The following is a 20,238-nucleotide window of genomic DNA, read 5'->3' on the forward strand; positions in this document are numbered from 1 at the left end:
GGACAGTCTGGGCTAACCAGATTTGCCATCATTTCATGTCCTTCTATGTGCCTGTATTTTATATTAATTTTTATATCAATGAAAAAAACAAATCTGTGTTACTAAATTCTTACATTTTTACATGTATGTCAGCATAGCAAGTTGGAAAATGACATATTCTGCCATATATGAAGAGGGGAGACTCTCTGGAATCTGGCAATATAAGAACCAAAATGTGTTTTATCTGAAAGAAACATGCAATATTTACATCTAAGATAATAGAAAAATAGTCAACCAAGTGCAATGATGTCCTCCAGGATAATATTTGCCACTTTGTTTGCAGTAAACAAAGTTTGTTGTTGTTTTTCAGTTTCAGTTATATACTGGGGGGGCATTTTGGGCATTGGGGGATCACATGTCCCCCTCATTGTATATGGTGACTACTACAGTTGTCTGGGTGCGCAAAGGTGAAGTGGCTGGTCTTGTCATACAAACTTTGATGGAGTGTCAACTGGACAATATGGAGATATTTGAATCTTGAAAGTCGGACTACAAATGTGGATAGACAGGGAGAAACACACGCAAGCCTAAGACGTGGTAAGATACGATATTCCTCACTATATAAAGTGACTGATAACAAGATCTGTATAATGGATTGTAAAGAAATTCGTCGGGTTTTTATTTTGTAGACAATTAATCTGGATTTATAGCATGATGGGATGACAGCACAATGATGTGTGTGGTATCCCTGGAAAGCTCTGGTCCTGCGCTTGCATGTGATATGTATGACATTTCTGTGCGACCCTGCATTCGCAAGTAATCCATCCAAGAGTAATGTGTGTGCAGAGCTGTATGAAAGCTCTGTTATACATCATTTTAGTGTAAATTTATCTTTTTTTTTTCGCTGTGGAAACACTGGACTACCGTCAAGTGCTTGGTCTTGTCGGAAAGCTACAATTCCGCTGTTTCACGTGATATGCGTGGCTTCTCGTTATGACACATGGTCGCGGAGGAAAACTAAGGAGAAGAACAGGTGTGAATTTGGACGCACTATGTGTCGTTCGGGCCCACAGGGTTAAAATTTACTCTTCGCCTGTCGAGCTGGAAGCACAGAGATCTCCAAGTGTTTCTTCGCCTGGTGCGTGCAGATCTCGCGCTAACAGCGACAGTGCTTTGATGATGCATTTGGCGGGCGACAATGGACCAGAGAATTGGAATGGAGTGAGGTGAGCTGTTTGGCTGGTGATAGGCAGACCTTTGTCCAGAACTTTTATGGATATAACGGCGGTAGTGAGGTGGTCCGGGTGTCCGGGAGCCGAAAACAAGCCGCCATGGTCACTTTTCCCCCCCGATGTATTTGGCTGGGGTGTGGAAATCCACTGGTGGATGTCAACTCTGGCGGCCGACCCGACCGCAGTCCCCCTAGGTTGTGGTCCGAGTTCTTCCAGCCTGATCTCCCCGTCCAGCAGACCAAGGATAGAAGGTAACCCGTTAGGTTGGAATATGATCTCAAAGGTAGTGCAAGAATCTGTAGATAAATCACCTACCTGCGATACCGGGAAGTTGCACTCCACAGTACTGCTGATGTTGGCGGAACAGGTTGGGAAGCTGGGCCAGGGCACTGATGTATATTGCCACTTAGCAGCAGAAAAAGTGTGGTGATGATAAGGCTCCATCTTTGATGCATATTGTGTATGGAGCCTTTTCGTTTGTGTTGGCTTTTTCCCGCAGTACAGATAAATATTTGCATTATGGCATGTTTGCCAAAACCAAAATGCTTGATGCCACTCCATTTCCCAGTGTTCGCCCACAGTCCCCTGTTTGTAGCACTGGTTGAATGTGTAGGTGAGTGGTTGAGATAGGGAAGCGATCGCAGATCAAAAAAACAAGCTAGATGTTAGTAGAGCAAGGAGCACTCCTGTCTCTCCTACTCTTCCAGTCTGCGTTAAGGGCAAGCATTGCATTATGGGATGCAATAGTGACCTCATTGATAAGCCAGCTCCTGCCAATAAAAGTGACTGTGAGGTTTTCCAGGTCAGATGTAAAAGACTAAGAACAAGGCTTTCAAAGGAATTATAGTCTAGTTTATGTTTAGGGCTGATTAACAGACTAGAGTTAAAAATGGCTGCAACTCCCCTTCCTCAGCCTCTGCCTCGAGGAATGTGGGTATTATTATGACTGGGAGGAGTGGATTCATTTGGACTGACATACAGTATTCATCTTGACACAGCCAGGTTTCAGTGAGGCTGAGTAAATCAATATGATTATCTGATATTAATTTGTCTACTAACACTGCTTTAGATGTTAGAGACCTGATATTTAACAGTCCACACTTAATTCTTCTGTTTTGTCTTTCTGTGACAGAAGAGGTTTTAATTTTTATTAGGTTGTTATGCACAACTCCTCTTTGTTTAATTGTAGATTTAGATCATTTAGGTGGTCAGGAGACAGACACTGTTTGTATAAAACTATGGGTAGACAACTGCACAAGAAGCTCAGAAAAGCTTGTAAGACTGCGTCTCTGATTCCTGGTCTCAACTCTGGGTTGTCAGGGTTTTGAATTACTAATGAACATGGCCAGGTTTCTAGATATGAGAGCAGCTCCATCCAAAGTGGGATGAATGCCGTCTCACCTAATCAGACCAGGGCCCGTATTCACAAAGATTCTCAGAGTCCTCTCAGAGAGCTCCTAACTTAGCCTAAAAATTCCTAGCAAGGAATCTTGGCTTAAGAGTGATTCAGGAAGTTTCTGAGAACAACTCTGAGCAAGGAGGGGACAGAAACCTTTATCTTAGTGAGGAGGTGTGGTTGACCCCGTTGCTAGGTATGACGCAGTCTTCTTAAAGCTGTGATTGGTTGTTACAAAAAGGAAAAAAGAAAAAAACAAAACAAAAACAAATGCGCTCCTAGTAATGAATGGACAGTGAAATCAACTGATCATAGAACTTAGACTGTATTAAGAAATGTGTAATCGTGAAAATAATTTTATGTCATGATGTTGAAACTCAGCAAAATTAAATTAATTGTTACACAGTTTCAAAATGTTTGAACGTACCTCATTTACATGCCGATTATTATATTGATTTGCTTATTGTTATGTTTACTCACCATGCTGGTAATTTTACTACTTAATCTATTTGATATTAATGGTGGACGCAGACTCAGCTGTCAGCAATTACTGTGATTGCTGGCCTCCTTGTAAAAAGTGGTTTGATTTGGCAGAATGACCAAAACAACGAATGAAATGGAGAAAAAAGAACGAGAAAGCTGAACTGGACAGAAGAGCAGTGCCTGCTGTTGGCACAGCTCGTGGAGGAGAACAAAGGAGTTTTAAGAGGGAAATTTGGTCCCAGGATCACGGCACAAGGGAAGAGGCAGACTTGGGAGCACATTGCCCGACAAATCAATGCGTCGTTCCCTCTCTTTTTACGCGCAAGTGTGAGAAGCGCTGGTACGTGCTGCAATCCAAAGCAGGCGTTATTGCGTTACTACGCTGGGTGGGAAAAGTAAGCTCATCCCTGATGAGGTCAACCACAAACATTATCCCTGCACGATCAAGCCGGTAGCATCTTATTAAATCACTGTCGTTCAATATACGGAGAATATCTCTCCTTCCTCTCTGTCTTTCCACCATCTTCTCTGTTTAAGACAGTCTTAGGCTTCTTAAAAGTCCTCCTCCCTCCTCTTAACAGTTTTTCACCTTAGGAGCTCTCTTAAGGCCTAAGATGCTTTGTGAATACCTTTATCTTACCAAGGGAAAATTCTAAGAAAAATCTTAGAATTCGAGGAATTCTAAGATTTTTCTTAGAATGACGTCACTAAGAGCTACTTTTAGTCTTAGGATTCTTTGTGAATACGGGCCCAGGTTTTCCCCAGGAAGTCTGCCAATGATTAACGAAACCCACATTGTTTGCTAGACACCACCTGGACAGCCAGCGATTAAATGATGACATGCGGCTAATCATCAGTGGTCCGATTTGGGAGGAGTCCAGAGAAAACTAAGGAGTCCGACATAGTTTTCGCATATTCACACACCGAGGCAACATTAATTTTTGTGACCTCAGATTGTCATTGCCGCCGCCGTGAATAACAATCTTATTAAATCTACGTTTAGCCTTAGCCAGCAGTTTTTAAATTTGACTCAGTGTCGCCCGCTCTGGCCCCAGGGATAAATTTGACTATGGTCGCTGGTGTTGCTAACTTCACATTTCTCAAAATAGAGCTGCCAATGACCAGAGTTTTCTCCTCAGCGGGTGTGTCGCTGAGTGGGGAAAAACGATTGGGAACATGAATAGGCTTGTGGTGAACAGTGGGCTTCGGCTTGGTACTACGCTTCTCCCGGACAGTTACCCAACCTCCTAGCTGCACGGGGATTACCAGGGGACTGCTAGCAGAGGCTATGCTAAGTGGCTACACGCCGGCTACAGGGGGCTGGCTAACTACCGCAGCTACACAGTAATTTTCCATGGTGCGGAGCCGCGCTTCCAATTCACTAAGCCTCGCCTCCAACGCAGCATATAAACTACACTTGTTTACCACTGTCACTAAAGGAGGCAGAGGCATAACTGAACATCTGGCACACCGAGCAAGAAAGAGCAGGAGGAGGAGCCATCGTTAAGTGTTAAGCTAATGTAGCTAACAAGGCTAATAACATGCAAACAACAGCTAAGATTAGCAAGAAAGTGGTTAAAAGGAGGAGAGCTATAAGTGCTTAAACAGAACTAGTGTGGGTTAAGATGTGAAGTAGATGTTAAGCAACTGAAGTGAGGAAAAACAGAAAACAAGCTGATAGGAGTTCACTAGAGCAGCACAGAGACGCTATCACAGAAACACCGGAAATGACACAACATGCTTACCGCAGTACGTCAGCACATTCACTATAGTTTTGTTACAATAGATTGCCATGATATTTGGTTTACAACACGGTATTTTGAGAACTTATGGCTGATATTCAATGAAATATTCTGTGGTTGGTCTCCAGAGAATGATGTATAATGTTTATGGTGACCCCTCTGACCTTTTAATGGTAATTAAATAATATAACAAATGAGAAAATGTCTTGCATTCAAATTTGTCAGAAATTGGATGAAGAAAAAGTGTGACAAGGTGACTGATGGAGGGATACACTGTTATCATTCACCATGTTTGTTGGCTTAGTGATGATTAGTCAGAGGATGCGGAGATTAAAGCCTCGTGAGGAACACAGCAGGTGTAAGTAAGAGCATTCCAAGTCTACACACTACAAACCTTTCCAGCACAAACTTTGGTGAACCTTTTCAAATAGGATCAGTCAAGGAAAACAGATGGCAGGGGACTAAGATCCAAGGTTTCACTAAGACTGCTCCCAACACCTTCTCAAACTGGCTGAATTTTCAGCGAGTCCACAAGTCCACAGCGGCCACAGTGCTATAGTGTGCTACGTATATGTAGCTAAGAGGTTCACGCTGCTTGACATTATCATAACCTCTTCTTTTATTATTCATGGTTTATCTCAACTGTTTACAGGCCTTTATTATAAATAGGCGTACATTAGGAACAGATATTTATTTCTAGTTTCCCCAGTGTCATAAGTTTATTCCTTCATATTTCAGGAAGAACTTCCTCTGTTCTCTTATCTGTGTTTATTTGCTTTTAATGCTAATTGAGCCATTCCTCACTGTTTACCTTCTGTCTGATCGATTCATCAAATTCATGTCACACTGTACTCACAGGATTCCTACAGCTGAAGGCAAGCTAGATTTAAGACTTTTTAAAGACTAATGTCACTTGGAATTAAATTTAAGACCAATTTTACAATGACCAAAACTGAAGAAAAAACTGAACTAAACTGAGATCAGTTGTTAAAGGTTAGTCACAATTTTGCCCAAATGTTTACTGTGACATAAAACATGACTTTGTCTTGTAGTGGAGATAAGGATAGAACAGAACTAAGAAATACCTGCTGTCTGTTGGCCAGAATTCCACTGCCTTATTTCCCATCTTGCCATGTTAGAAAAACATTTTGCATGGAATACACCAAACCTTGTATACATTGTCACGTACTGGTTTCAGCCATGCCACAAAATCTTAGTTTAATAGCCCTTTTTCACAGAATTGTCTGTTCCCCATGTCATCCAGAGAACAGGGACAACTAGCTTACAGACAGCAGATTCTCTGCTCTGAGCATAGGCGTAGGCTTGGGTGGGGATTCAGCCCCTTCTGTATTGTCCCTACCAATATAAACACTGGCTGTCAGCGTCCGCTCAATATGGTACACAAAGGGTTGTAAATCCTTGGTGTCTACCATACATCCCGCCTCTAACCTCGTATTGCTCATCGATTGGCTCTACCATTATTTTGGTAACGTGTGATTGGTCCTCCCCAGCGGCACTCTCTCGACTGACTTTGTGGGTGCGCGTCACCGTACAGTTCACGGCAATTCGTGAGGGAATGACACTTACATGCGAGTCACCGTTAGCGCTCCACACCGGAGCGCCGAGTGTAAACGCACCAGTGATCTGTGACTGTCTATGGTCCTGAGATGTCGCGCGCACAGCGTACATTTCAAATTTGCATTCTACAAACAAACACGTGCAGTTTTTGCGGCTGAAAAATGAAATGCCAGCAGGCCCAGCACCAACAACAGTCGCTGATGAACTGGGTCGGTTGGTTCAGTAAATAAGCTAAAAAAAATTGTATTTTCTGCCAACACCTGTTGATGTTAGGCTAACTGAATGGCATTCCTTGGCAACTCTTTGCTAGATAATGCGATGCTAATGAGATAATACTAGCTGAGCTAAGTTTGGCAACTATTAGATCAATGTTATATGCCAGAGAACATGAAATTCCACTTCACGTGCTCCATCAGCAATGATAGAGGTCATGTAGTGATGACACAGTTCAAATTAATGTTTGTAGTAAGCTGACATGATAGAAACAGTCTGAATAAATAAAGTGTAAATACTATACATAATAGCTCCTTCAGTGACAGTCTTCAGCATCCATGGTTTCTGAAGGAGAGACTTAGGAGAATAGAGATCCACTGCTCCCAGTAAAAACACCAAAAGGAGTCATACTTATGTAATAGATATTGGGTGTAAGCGCAACATTTTGCACACAGTTGTATTATAATGATTTTGGAGCATTTACATTTTTGTTGATTTATTTTATTTATGTTTAACATGACCGGGCGGCACGGTGGTGTGGTGGTTAGCACTCTCGCCTCACAGCAAGAGGGTTGCCGGTTCGATCCCGGGCGTGGGAGCCCTTCTGTGCGGAGTTTGCATGTTCTCCCCGTGTCAGCGTGGGTTCTCTCTGGGCACTCCAGCTTCCTCCCACAGTCCAAAGACATGCAGATTGGGGACTAGGTTAATTGATAACTCTAAATTGTCCGTAGGTGTGAATGTGAGTGTGAATGGTTGTTTGTCTCTATGTGTCAGCCCTGCGATAGTCTGGTGACCTGTCCAGGGTGTACCCTGCCTCTCGCCCGGTGTCAGCTGGGATAGGCTCCAGCCCCCCCGCGACCCTCAAGAGGATGAATGAATGTTTAACATGATGAAGCTGACTAACTTGTGTTGACATTATGGCTGTTCTTTAGCCTATATACATTCAGATGTTGTTTAATGAATTATACAATTGTAAAACATACAGTATGTTTTCCTCAGGCTACAACAATCAAAATCTGTGACTGCTGCATCTCAAATTGTCCCACTGTTCACATGTCTTGCATCAATATATTTTTTGTCAGATGACAAGTAGTAGAGAGACTGGAGGAGATGGAGGAGGAGAGGCAGGAAGAGAGACAGAAGAATTGGAAGAAAGACAGGAGGAGATAGAGGAGAGACAGGAGCCTCACAGGTGAGATTGAATCGTGAAGGATATATGTTGATAGTGAGATTCAGCATTGTGACTAGGGGTAAATTAAAAATATTCTGAAGATCCTGAAGTTGTTTTCTGCCTTTTTGATCATTGCCTAGCTAAAGCTTATTAGGTCTATATATATAAACAACTCAGTAAGACTTGACAGCTGATTTGCCCAAATATTTCCGCTATCAACAAGTGCGGAGGCTAGGGAGACATCATGGCTCGTTTTAAGGAGCCTTTGCAGGTATGTCAAATTTTGCCTGAAAAAAGGACTGCCTCCTTCCTACGTCTCTGACTGAAGGGACCATGACAATATGCTATCAAGTGGGTAGCACTGGGCCTGAAAAAGATTCTATTAAAACTTGACAATCATAGATATTATAGTTTACCCTGGGAAGCACATATGGACAGATGTGGTGAAGTTATCAGTGTGTATTCATGTAACTGATAACATTAGAGAATACATTAACCAAGATATTCTTGAATTTAGTGTAGATATCTAAATATGCATTATAAAGCAGTGATCAGTTTCGCATGACCTGAAATTGCATTAAAAAATCATCAACGTACAGGTCGCCGCCATGTAGCACTTTTATATCCCTACCAATGTGAAAATCAAACCTACACCCTTGAGTGTTGGTGGTTCAGCTATCCTGATCTGTGTGATGTTAATAAGGGAGCCATTTGGAAAAATACAGTAAAAAACAGATGTTATCAATTAATTTGAGATTTACAATGCCACTAGCGCTGCAGCTATCGATTATTTTAATAATCAAGTATTCTATCAATTAATCCATCCATTAATTCAGTAATTGGATAACAAATACTTTTGCTTTCTTAAAGAGCAATAGTAAATATGTAAAAGAGAAAATATTAAATTAACAACTACTTGGTTTCCTTTTCAGAAAAATCAACATTTTTACTGCTTAAAATGGAACAATAATTATGCTCCAATTACTACTTACACCATCTGATATTTAGATTTTTGGGGAATCATGTGTATGCTCTGAAAGGGGTACTGTAGGGGTGTGTTCTTGTCTGTGTTTGACTATCATATTAATAATATGACTGAAGCTCAGGCTTTCACAAACTGACTGCAGCATTTTTATTTTCTGTGATTATGTCTCTCAGTTAACTCAGTTTCCTGAAGTGTTAGAGTGGCAGCAGGTCTGAGTAGCTCCTGCTTTTGAGTCATGCTTTCTTTTTTTTTTTTTTGATTTTTTTTGGGCATTTTTGCCTTTATAGATAGGACAGTTGAGCGTGAAGGGGGGAGGGAGAGAGAGAGAGGGGTAATGACATGCAGCAAAGGGCCACAGGCTGGAGTCGAACCCGGACCACTGTGGCAACAGCCTTGTACATGGGGCACCTGCTCTATCCACTAAGCCACCAACGCTCCATTTTTGAGTCATGCTTGAGTGTGTTTTTTCCTTTTTTAATGATTGTTAATCTTTCCAATGTGATGAGTAAAATTGTGTACATGAGAGACGATCTTTTGGCCCCGGTGAGAGTCTTAGTTTTTAGCTTCAGTGTTTCCTCATGGGGGGCCTCCACACTGAGAGGCGTGTCCGGTCTGCCCGCGGGGACGTCATCCTGGAGATCCCTCAGGCCCAGAGGACTGGGAGGCTCTGCATCATGTGTGGAGTCTACCCCGGTCTATCTGGGTCAGGGTGGTCTCTGTGGCGGTGTCCCTGTGGCCGTAGGCTGTGATGCCTCTCAGTGTGGATGGCTCCCCATAGGTGGTTCTTTCCTCACCTGGTTCCTCAGTGCCCAGCCATGTTATTGACTATTGACTGTGTGTGTGTGTGTGTGTGTGTGTGTGTGTGTTGATATGTGGGGTTGGAGGGGTGGGTTTTCAAGATGTATGTAGTACATTTTTGTTTGTTTTTATTCTGTGAAGCACTTTGTGCTGTATTTTTAATGTATGAAAAGTGCTATACAAATAAATTTTGATTTGATTTGATTTTGGCTCTGAGAAGAACCACTTACGGAATTTGACACCTGTTACCGGCAGGGCTGTCGCAACCGGACAGGCAAACTAGGCAATTGCCTAGGGCCCCGAGCTGGAAGGGGGCCCCCAGAGACGGCTGACATTGGTCCATATCAATGACAATATGATGGAACCCCTATAGACACTGCAACAACGACAACATGTTGGAATCCCCCCTAATGGGGCCCCCTACTAGCTGTTGCTTGCAAGTGGCTAAGTAGGGTGACCAGACGTCCCACATTGTGCGGGACTGCACAGCATTTCTGTCTCTTTCCACGTGTCACACAAATTGAGACCATGTCCCGCATGATTGGTTGCCACCCGCGCTAGCATTGTTGGAGTACCATAGTACTAGAGTACCTCACGGTACCACTGCTGTGGGATAAGTTCAAAGTCCAATCGCAAGAGGGTGAGTGTCCATGCGCCATCCAATAACAGCGCGTGCTGGCCACCTGGCACTCAATATGCTGCTGCAGTGGTTTGTATCCAGTGACATTTCAGCTATTAGCTGAGCTATTGAGTATCTTTAAGCAGTGAAAGTTATTATTTATTTCTTTTTACTTGTAGGTTAGATTTGTTTATATATGCTACAGTAATTTGTTTTCCACAGAGCTCTACGGTGCAAGCATTTTACTCGCATTTGTGACTAAAAATAGTCTTGCGCAAGCAAAACAAATTATTCAGGAGCACGCTGTGCGAGTACAGATTTCAACCAGCAGCAGAAATAAAATGCGAATCCTGCCGGTTGTGGGTTGAACGGGGGTCACAGATGCCGTATTCCTGTGAAATACAGCGCAAGATAAGGGGTTACTGGCGACGGAGAAGTCCGGCTCCAGGTCCAATAATTTCCTCTTTGTTGATTTTATGAATGCCCAGAAATACCTGAACAGCCGAGCCGTGGCGGGACACAGGCATGTGATGTGTCAGAGGAGAAACGAGCCGTTCACATTTCTCTCTTTGTGGCAGGTAACGGCCCACAAACCTCACCGCACTTTAGGGATTGTTCTTTACTTGTGAAGGGGCTGTTCTTTACTTGTCAGGGGAGGAGGGTGGCTGGTTGATTTTCATTTCATTTATTTATTTTATTTTGATCCCCCCTATGTTAATCACTTATTGATGCTGTTTTTGAAGTATGAATAAGTCAATAAGTAATTTATTCCATTGAAATATCAATGATGTATTACGCCTATAGAAAAGTGATTTATCTTTTTATAAATGACAAAAGGCACATCTGCCTAATTTTTGCTGTGGTATCGTGATACTACTCAGAACCGTGATACTTTCACTGGTATCATACCGTGGGCCCCAATTTTGGTACCGTGACAAGTCTCTGATGACTAAGCTTCGCGCTGGTGGCAGGTGTCCCACATTGTCCCTCACAAACCTACTCCTTGTCCTACATTTGGTTTATTGGGACCTGGTCACCCTAGAGGCAGGGTGGGGGTGGGCCTCTAAGGTGCCTCTTGCCTGGGTTCCCCAGAGTGTCTTGAAACAGCCCTGGATACCGGCTGAGCTGAGGAAGCTGTTCAGAGGCTGCAGAGCAGGAGCCTCCTAAAGGCTAGGAGGTGGAGATACAAGTCTTTCCTGCCGTCGGTCCTTATGGGGAATGTCAACTCGCTCTTCAACAAGTGTGATGATCTACAGGGAGTTCAGTCTCATGTGCTTCACAGAGACGTGGCTGAGTGACAATATGCCTGACTTCTGTGTGAATCTACCTGGCTTCTACTGTGCAAGCAGACAGGGACGCGAAGGAGAGCGGCAACAACAGAGGTGGGTGATTGATACTGCTTGTGAACAATAAATGGTATCATCCTGCACATGTCACGATGAAGGACAAGATCTGCTGACAGGATATTGAACTGTTGGCAGTCGGTCTTAAACTGTATTATGTACCACGTTTTCATACATTGATGCCATTATTGTTTTACATTCCACCGCGGGCAGCAACGGCAGTGGCGTGTGATGTCATCCATTAAACTGTTGCTAGGATTCAGACCCACCCTAGTGCATTCATTGCAATAACTGGAAATTTTAACAACACTACTCTCTCCTCCCATCTGACTGGGTTTGTTCCATGTGGACTATCCCACGAGGGAGAATAAGATACTGGATTTATTTTATGGAAATGCCAAGGGTGCTGGAGGGGGCATGGGAGTTCGCCCAACCAGTCCACGTGTTTTGTGGATTTGGAGAAGGCTTACGACCGTGTCACCAGGGGCATCCTGTGGGGGGTGCTCCGGGAGTATGGGGTTGGTGGCCCCTTGCTAAGGGCCATCCAGTCCCTGTACTGAAGGAGCGCAAGTCTGGTTCGCATAGCTGGCAGTAAGTCGGACCTGTTCCCGGTGAGAGTTTGACTCCGCCAGGGCTGCCCTTTGTCACCAGTTCTGTTCATAACTTTCACGGACAGAATTTCTAGACGCAGCCGAGTGGTGGAGGGTGTCAGGTTTGATGACAGGAGGATCTCGTCCCTGCTTTTTGCGGATGACGTGGTCCTCCTAGTCCCATCGAACAGTGACCTCGGGCTCTTGCTGGGACGGTTCGCAGCCAAGTGTGAAGCAGCTGGGATGAGAATCAGCACCTCCAAGTCTGAGGCCATGGTCCTCACCCGGAAAAGGGTGGATTGCCCACTCCAGGTAGGGGGAGAGGTCCTGCCTCAGGTGGAGGAGTTTAAGTATCTTGGGATCTTGTTCACGAGTGAGGGTAGGATGGAGCGGGAGATGGACAGGTGGATTGGGGCGGCGTCAGCAGTGATGGAGGCGCTTAACCGGTCCATTGTGGTGAAGAGGGAGCTTAGCCAGAAAGAGAAGCTCTCGATTTACCGGTCGATCTACGTTCCAACCCTCACCTATGGGCACGAGCTCTGGGTAGTGACCAAAAGAACGAGATCGCGAGTACACGCGGCCGAAATGAGTTTCCTCCACAGGGTGGCTGGGCTCAGCCTTAGCGATAGGGTGAGGAGCTCGGACATCCGGGAGGGACTCGGAGTAGAGCCACTGCTCCTCCACATCGAGAGGAGCCAGTTGAGGTGGTTCGGGCATCTGGTAAGGATGCCTTCCGGACAGCTCCCTTGGGAGGTGCTTCGGGCATGTCCAACCAGGAGGAGACCTCGGGGCCGCCCCAGGACATGCTGGAGGGATTACATTGCCCGGCTGGCCTGGGAACGCCTCGAGGTTCCCTCGGAAGAGCTGACAGAAGTGGCTGGGGAGAGGACTGTCTCGGCTTCTTTGCTGAGGCTGCTGCCTCCGCAACCCGGATAAGTGGAGGACGATGAGTATGAGCGCGGAAATGCCAAGGACGCCTACAGTGCCTCTGCCCTACCACCTCATGGCAGATCAGACCCGCTCAGTCAGGAAGTGGTCGCCGGAGACCGGTGAGTCTCTCAGGGACAGTTTCGAATGTACAGACTGGACTTTACTACTGGGTCCACAGACCAACAACATGGACATGGACATGGACATGGACATGAAGATGGACAGGAGGGTGGACATTCTGACAGAATATATAAACTTCTGTAGGGACACTGTGATGCCAGTTAAGACTGTACACTGCTTCTCCAATAATAAACCCTGGGTTAACAATATCAAGCAGCTCCTCAACCAGAAAAACCTGCATTCAAGAAGGGGGACAAGGAGAGACTCAGGGAGGTTCAGCATGAGCTGAAGGGGAGACTGAGACAGGCAAAGGTGGACTACAAAGGAAAGATGGAGAGTAAGCTGCTGCAGAACAACATCAGAGAGGTTTGGAAGGGAATGAAGAACATCACAGACTATTCAAAGAAGAATAGCCAGGTTATGGATGGTGACATGGACAAAGCCAACAACTTCAACCTGTTCTTTAACAGGTTTGATGGAAGGGGCAGTGTTCACCCTACCCCTGCATCCATCCCCCCTTCCACAGTGTCACCTGCTCCTGCTGCTGCTCCTGCTGCTCCTGCTCCACTGTCACCCGGAAGTAGCCCCTCCCCCACTACTGCAGCTACAGCTACCGCTACAACATCTACCACCTGCGGCCAACTACCACTGTCCTTTACAGCAGACAAGGTGAGGGTGGAGCTCAGGAGACTGCGTACATGGAAAGCTGCAGGCTCGGATGGAGTGTGTCCAAGGCTTCTGAAAGACTGTGCAGCCTAGCTAGCAGAGCCCCTTCAGTGGATCTTTAACAGGAGTCTTTGAACAGGCAAAGTCCCAGTGCAATGGAAAACATCTTGTCTTGTACTGGTGCCCAAAGTGGGGCGCCAGGGTGAGTTAAATGATTACTGACCGGTGCCCTTAACATCACACATTATAAAGACCCTGGAGCGCCTGGTCCTCCGTTTCCTGAAGTCAGAGGTCACTGACGCTGTGGACACCCTCCAGTTTGCCTATCAGGAGCACATGGGAGTGGAAGATGCGGTTCTTTCCATGCTGCATCGGGCCTACACTTACTTGGACGAGCCGGGATGTTGTGTGAGGATCCTTTTCCTTGACTTTTCAAATGCGTTTGATACTATCCATCCCCCCATACTGAGAGACCGGTTGGAGGGAATGGGAGTAGATTGCTTCCTGACCTCCTGGATAACAGACTACCTCTGTCTCCGGGATGGTCAGGAGCAGCACCGGTGCTCCACAGGGAACTGTTTAAGCACCGTTCCTGTCTACACAGCAGACTTTAAGTACAATTCAGAGTCCTGCCACATACAAAAATACTCTGATGATACAGCTATTGTGGCTTGTAGCAGGAGCAATCAGGAGCAGGAGTACAGAGACCTTGTGGATGCCTTCAGGGACTGGTGCAGTAAGTGCTGTCTCCACCTCCACAACCAAAACCAAGCAGATTGTGGTGGATTTCAGAAGGAAGAGGTCATCCCATCAACCAGTCTCAATACAGGGGGAGGACACTGAGGTGGTGCACACCTACAAATATCTGGGGGTCCTCTTGGATGAGAAGCTGGACTGGTCCTCTCACACCCCCAACAGGAGGGGCCAGAGCCACCTGTTGTTCCTGTGGACACTGAGGTCCTTTGATGTGGGTGTGAAGATGTTGACCATATTCACATGGTGGTGGCCAGTGCACTCTTCTACCCTGCAGTGTGTTGGAGAGGCAGCTTGATGGACAAAAACACCAAGTGATTAGACAAGCTGGTTAAAAAAAGCTGGCTCAGTGCTCAGTAGGAGGCTGGACCCACTAAGAACTGTGGTGGAGAGAGGCACATTGAACAAACTGAAAGCTATAATGGACAATATCAAACACTCTCTCCATCTCACTGCGTTGCAGGACGGAGCGTTTCAGGAGATCCTTCATCCCCACGGCAATAAGACTGTTTAACACCTCCTGAATCCAGTCACACACACACTTACACACATCATATTAGCCACAACTGGCTGGACTGTGGAATGGACAATTTTATTTTCATTTAATTTCTATTTATGCACTTATTTTAACTTATTTTATTTTATGTCTATTTTAATACCACTGTGTTATTGTTGACAAGGGGAAGTGTGGTTGTTCTTTGTCTTTTATGAGCTGCTGGACAATTGAATTTCCCTTCGGCGATTAATTGTTTCTATTGTATTCTATTCTATTCTAAAATGCAACAGTCAACCGAACCAGCTGCCATATTCATTTCTGTTCTTAAAAGGGAAACTTTACCGATTTTCAAACAGCTGTGACACCGCAGTGTGGGTAGTTTGTGCAGATGATTGATGTTTGGGTCCTTCCGTGCTGCCTGGAGCTCCCCACTTATCCACTGGCGGGGTTCCCCAGGTTTTCCATCATGCAGCAGACTTTCAGACTTTTGCCGGTGGATGAGGGGGGAGCTCCAGGTGCTGCAGCCTGGAGGGAGGACAATGTGAATGCTAACATTAATGTTACCTTGTGTCGGATCTGCTTCGTGGACTAGATGCTTTCTGATGAGATGCTGAAGTACAGTAGCCTGTTGACGTTGTGCAGCGACGTGGTAAGCTAGTGTGGTTTTACAGTAGACGCACAGTATAGAGTTTCGTTTTGTTTCACCTTGAACCTCAAACTTTGGTCACTTTCTGTCATTTTCTCCATCATGTCTTCTCTTCGCTATTTTCTCTTTTTTTCTCATCATTTTACAATCCATGCTATCATATTATGCCTTCACGAGACAGTTAATGATTCAAGATCTCAGCCCCCGGCTGCTAGACTACCCACCAGAAAACTTTTTCTTCAAACTTTTCTTCCCAGACACAAAACTTCTTTTATTTCCATTTTTTTCTACATCTGCATTTTTCTGCTTTTCACTGGATTATTACATCAAGCGAACTGGACCACCTAGAACGGTTCATCGACGAGTGTTTCAGCAGACCCTGCACAATGAGCATGGACAACACAGCACCAACCGGCAAATCCACCTCCACCTCCAACAACAAAAGATTTCGACCGGCTTCACTGTCAAGCTCAGGCACACCATCCACACCCCCAAAACCACCATGCTGTACAGAAGTAAGCGACATACTCATCTCCAATAAACATAAACTCTCTGGACTAGACAACAGAATCGCACTCATAGAAATACTTCAACATGAATTTCAAGGATTCCGCCAAAGCCTCAAATACACTTAGGACCAGAACGACACACTCACACAGGAAAACAAATCACTACAACACACTAGAGTTGCGTGGTATCCAAATTTTGTTAGTGTTAAATCTTCCCCACATTTTCCCGGGGTATATGGTATTACTGTGACTAATTAAAAATCACTTTGAAGGGCTCAGGGGGGTTGCCAAAATGTCGGCTTGCACCTATACTATTCAGAAACACAACAGCAAACATTACATAGGCCTAAGAATACTGAAAAATAACAACAAAACATGTACAACATTAACAACTTTTATTAATAAATATTTAACAAAGTGCAATTACAACAGTCAATCAAACAGAATGAAGTAACAAATTGTCTGTGGGCTACAGTCCACTTCCAGTACAGTAATCGACACAAATGAATTATATTAAAACACAGCCCTATAGCATACAATACTTATAGGCTTATCAAATAATAAAAAAGTAACAATAAATAACAAAGGCAGTAACGATAATGTGTGCTACACAGCGTATCCTGAGACCGCAACGGGTGGACTACTGTCCGTTGGTTTATTTTTAGAATCCATCAACATAAATCAAATTAAAAGCAAATCTCTGCAGCATCCAGTACTAGGGCTCTTTAAATAAGAAAAACAGAGCAATAAATAACAAGGCATGACCGAAAATGGGCAATTATAATCCTATCCTTGGAACGCAACGGGAAATACTGTTCATTGGTTTATTTTTAGAGCCTACCTTTAGTTTGAAAAGTTCACACTCCAAGTCTGAACTTTTCTGTCCTTTAGAACATAGGCTGACCAAACGTCCTCTTTTGCCCGGACATGTCCATTTTTCACGTCCTGTCCGGGGCGTCCGGGTGTTTATAAATTGATGATAATCCGGTTTTCCTTGTGTGTGTGTGTGTGTGTGTGTGTGTGTTAGAGCGCAGCACGGGCCGCATATTTCTGTCCGAACCCAACAGTCATTATGTTTTGTTATGTCCGAAACCGAACCGAGCCCGACATTATTTAATTACTAAAGCACTGAGTTTGTGTCACACAGTTGTTATGGTTACAGGCACCCACGGTCATGCGCCGTGGGTGCTCCGTGGAGAGGGAGACCTCCGTGTTTGAGACGGGAGCGGGCAGCGGCCTATCTGAATTTCTGTCTTTGAGAGATATTATTTTGTAATATAACTGAATTTTATATCCATACATATAAACTTTAAATATATTAAAAATATAAGGCATCTTTGAGTAAACTACGAGTATCATATAATGATAACTATAGCAACATCCTATGCTTCAAAACTAAAAACCAGCATGTTTACTTTTTCTGGCTGGAGCAGGGCACGTAGTGGATTGACAACTTTGGCCGCGGTGCTGGGTGGTTCGGGTTGCTCTTCTCCCTCCTCCACTCTGGTGGCCACTGGACCTGCTGCTGCTGCTTGCAGAAGTTGTGAAGTTGTGTTTTCTTTTGGGACCAACTCGCTTGATGCGCGGCCTGCCATCTTTTCTTCTCTCTCATGTCCGATCTGTCACATGACGATGTCACATCCAAAAACTTTATTAAATGTCATCTCCCGACAACAGTTAAGGGCAGTTATAAGAGAAACATTATAGCCTACTATTAGTTTCAAATTGTAATAGTATTAAATTGAAAACTCACCCACACATACATAGGTGCTGGACAAACACTCATTATTTAGGCATTAAATAAATTATATTTAATATTATATCAGGCCCCTACAGGCCTATATGCATGGCAGATTATTTTCAATGACGGTAATGAAACTGATACCGTTGCTACTTTTAGATACCACGGGATACCTTATTATCGTATTATCGCCCAACCCTACAACACACCTTCAACACACTCACCACCCAGCTCACCGCTGAACACAAAGCTATGAATGAAACTATCCTGGACTTACAAGCATGCAGCAAGAGGGACAATCCAGTTTTCACAAGCATACCAGAACAACCCGCAGATGACCCGGAAAAAAGAGTTAAGGACTTTATGATCCAACAACTCAAACTACCCACTGAAACAGTCAAAAACATCACCTTTCACCATGCTCATCGTGTGATTCAGAAAAACAGTACCACCAATCATTCCCGTCTGATCATCACAGAATTTGAACATTACAAACAAAAACAACTGGCACAACATCAGGGAAGGCAGCTGAAAGGAAGGAAGTATGAACTCAATGATAAATACCCCATAGAAATAATGCAACACCGCAAACAACTTCCCCAAATCCGAAAAACAAATGATGCAACAAAGAAAAAAGGTGGTCATCAGTCATCTTTTACGGAGTGGTCTGCTGGGGCAGCAGCATCTCGGCTGCAGATAGGAAGAGATGGGACAAGCTGATCAAGAAGGCCAGCTCTGTCCTGGGATGCTCTCTGGACTCTTATCTTATCTTATCTTAACTATTTTAATAAGCAAAAATGTCTTATTTTCTCATAATTCCACCACCACAGACCCAGAGGGATGTTTCATCTGCATTAACATCTCAGTCAGCAACAGCCCAATTACAATGGGTAATGTTTACAACCAAAATACTGATAACCTGGCTTTTTTCACAACTTCTTCTTCTCCATTACCAACCACTCTAACTGCCCAATTAGGAGGCGATTTCAACATAGTCATTGACCCCTCAGTAAACAGAAGTAGCACTTCACACAACAAATTCAATTCAATTTCAATTCAATTTTATTTATAAAGCCCAATATCACAAATCACAATTTGCCTCACCCCTTTAACGGCCAATCAACAGAAACAATCAAACAGTGATCTTGGTTTTGAGTGATCTTGGTCTTGACAATAGTTGGCGATTACAACGCCCATCCACAAGAGAATACTAATTTTTCTCTACGGTTCACCACTCATTCACACAATGACTTCTTCCTCACCAGCAACTTAATTACAGTATATTTAACATCTCAAACCAAAGATTCTCCCCATAATTATCAGTGACCATGCCCTAATAACATTCACACGGAATATAATCAGTTCACAAAAATACACCACCAGATGGTGGTGACGTTGTTTTCAACCTGGGCCCTATTTTCCGATATACTTTTGTCTAAATGAGTGATAGGATGTTCAATATGTGACATTTCTCCAGTACGAAGCTCAGGCTGACCAGCCTGCAGCTTGTGAACGTGCGCTATATAAAATAATAGGGCACTCAGACAGTGTCAAACAATGTAAAATATGTCCACTTAAAATGCATTTTTTCACACAGATAGGCTCGGATTTTTAGTATAATTATCCGACAACATAACGGAAAGGAGAAATGAATGTCTGTTTTTACTTTTAGCTGGATTGGGACATATTTGTTGTGGCAAGTCAAAACACTTCCTCTGCTTGCTCCCTCTCTCTCTCCTCGTCCCTCTTCAAAGAGCTCTGCGTCCGTGTACATCCACGTACTCCGTGTTCAAATAAATATGGGTGGTCATCAAATTCAAATGGCTCATCCAGATCCAGTTGGTCAAAATCGGGTAAAAATTCAGCCATGACTACTCCATACAGTCGCATTTGTAAACTCGCTCCAGCAGTAATTTCCTGCAACAACTCAAGTCTCGCGAGACCAACTGCCGTAAAACACCATAGACTGTATAGAAAAACACCAAAGAAGAAGAAGAAGAATCTTGCGAGATGTGAGATTTCAGAGCCAGACTTTCACTCTCTGAGCGTTTTGACTTGCCACAATAAACATGTCTGAATTTTTACCCAATTTTGACCAACTGGATCTGGATGGACCCTATTTATTTGAACACGGAGTACACAGACGTACACAGATGCAGAGCACATTGAAATTGAAGAGCGGACGAGGAGAGAGAGGGAGCAGTGTTACTTCGGTAGCACATATACTAAAATTGCAACAGGCAGAGGA

The 20,238-nt window shown here is 44.2% G+C and overlaps 1 protein-coding gene and 1 pseudogene across 5 annotated transcripts in view; both read right to left on the minus strand.

Moving 5' to 3' along the window:
• Positions 1-20,238, minus strand: part of nlk2 (nemo-like kinase, type 2) — a 205,841-nt gene that overhangs the window by 126,879 nt on the left and 58,724 nt on the right. Inside the window, exon 1 of one of the 4 annotated variants that reach the window (XM_078166837.1) lies at positions 17,665-18,031. The exons of the other annotated variants lie outside the window; for them this stretch is intronic. Coding sequence (XP_078022963.1) covers positions 17,665-17,861 — 197 coding nt within the window. The 5' untranslated portion in view covers positions 17,862-18,031. Of the gene's footprint in view, positions 1-17,664; positions 18,032-20,238 lie in introns of those variants that run through there. 4 annotated transcript variants of the gene reach the window in all.
• Positions 3,860-14,854, minus strand: LOC144462711 (uncharacterized; annotated as a pseudogene). Its single transcript, XR_013490925.1, has one exon. The product of XR_013490925.1 is annotated as an uncharacterized LOC144462711 (transcript).

Source organism: Epinephelus lanceolatus, chromosome 4, assembly GCF_041903045.1.
Source record: "Epinephelus lanceolatus isolate andai-2023 chromosome 4, ASM4190304v1, whole genome shotgun sequence".
Lineage (NCBI taxonomy): Eukaryota > Metazoa > Chordata > Actinopteri > Perciformes > Serranidae > Epinephelus > Epinephelus lanceolatus.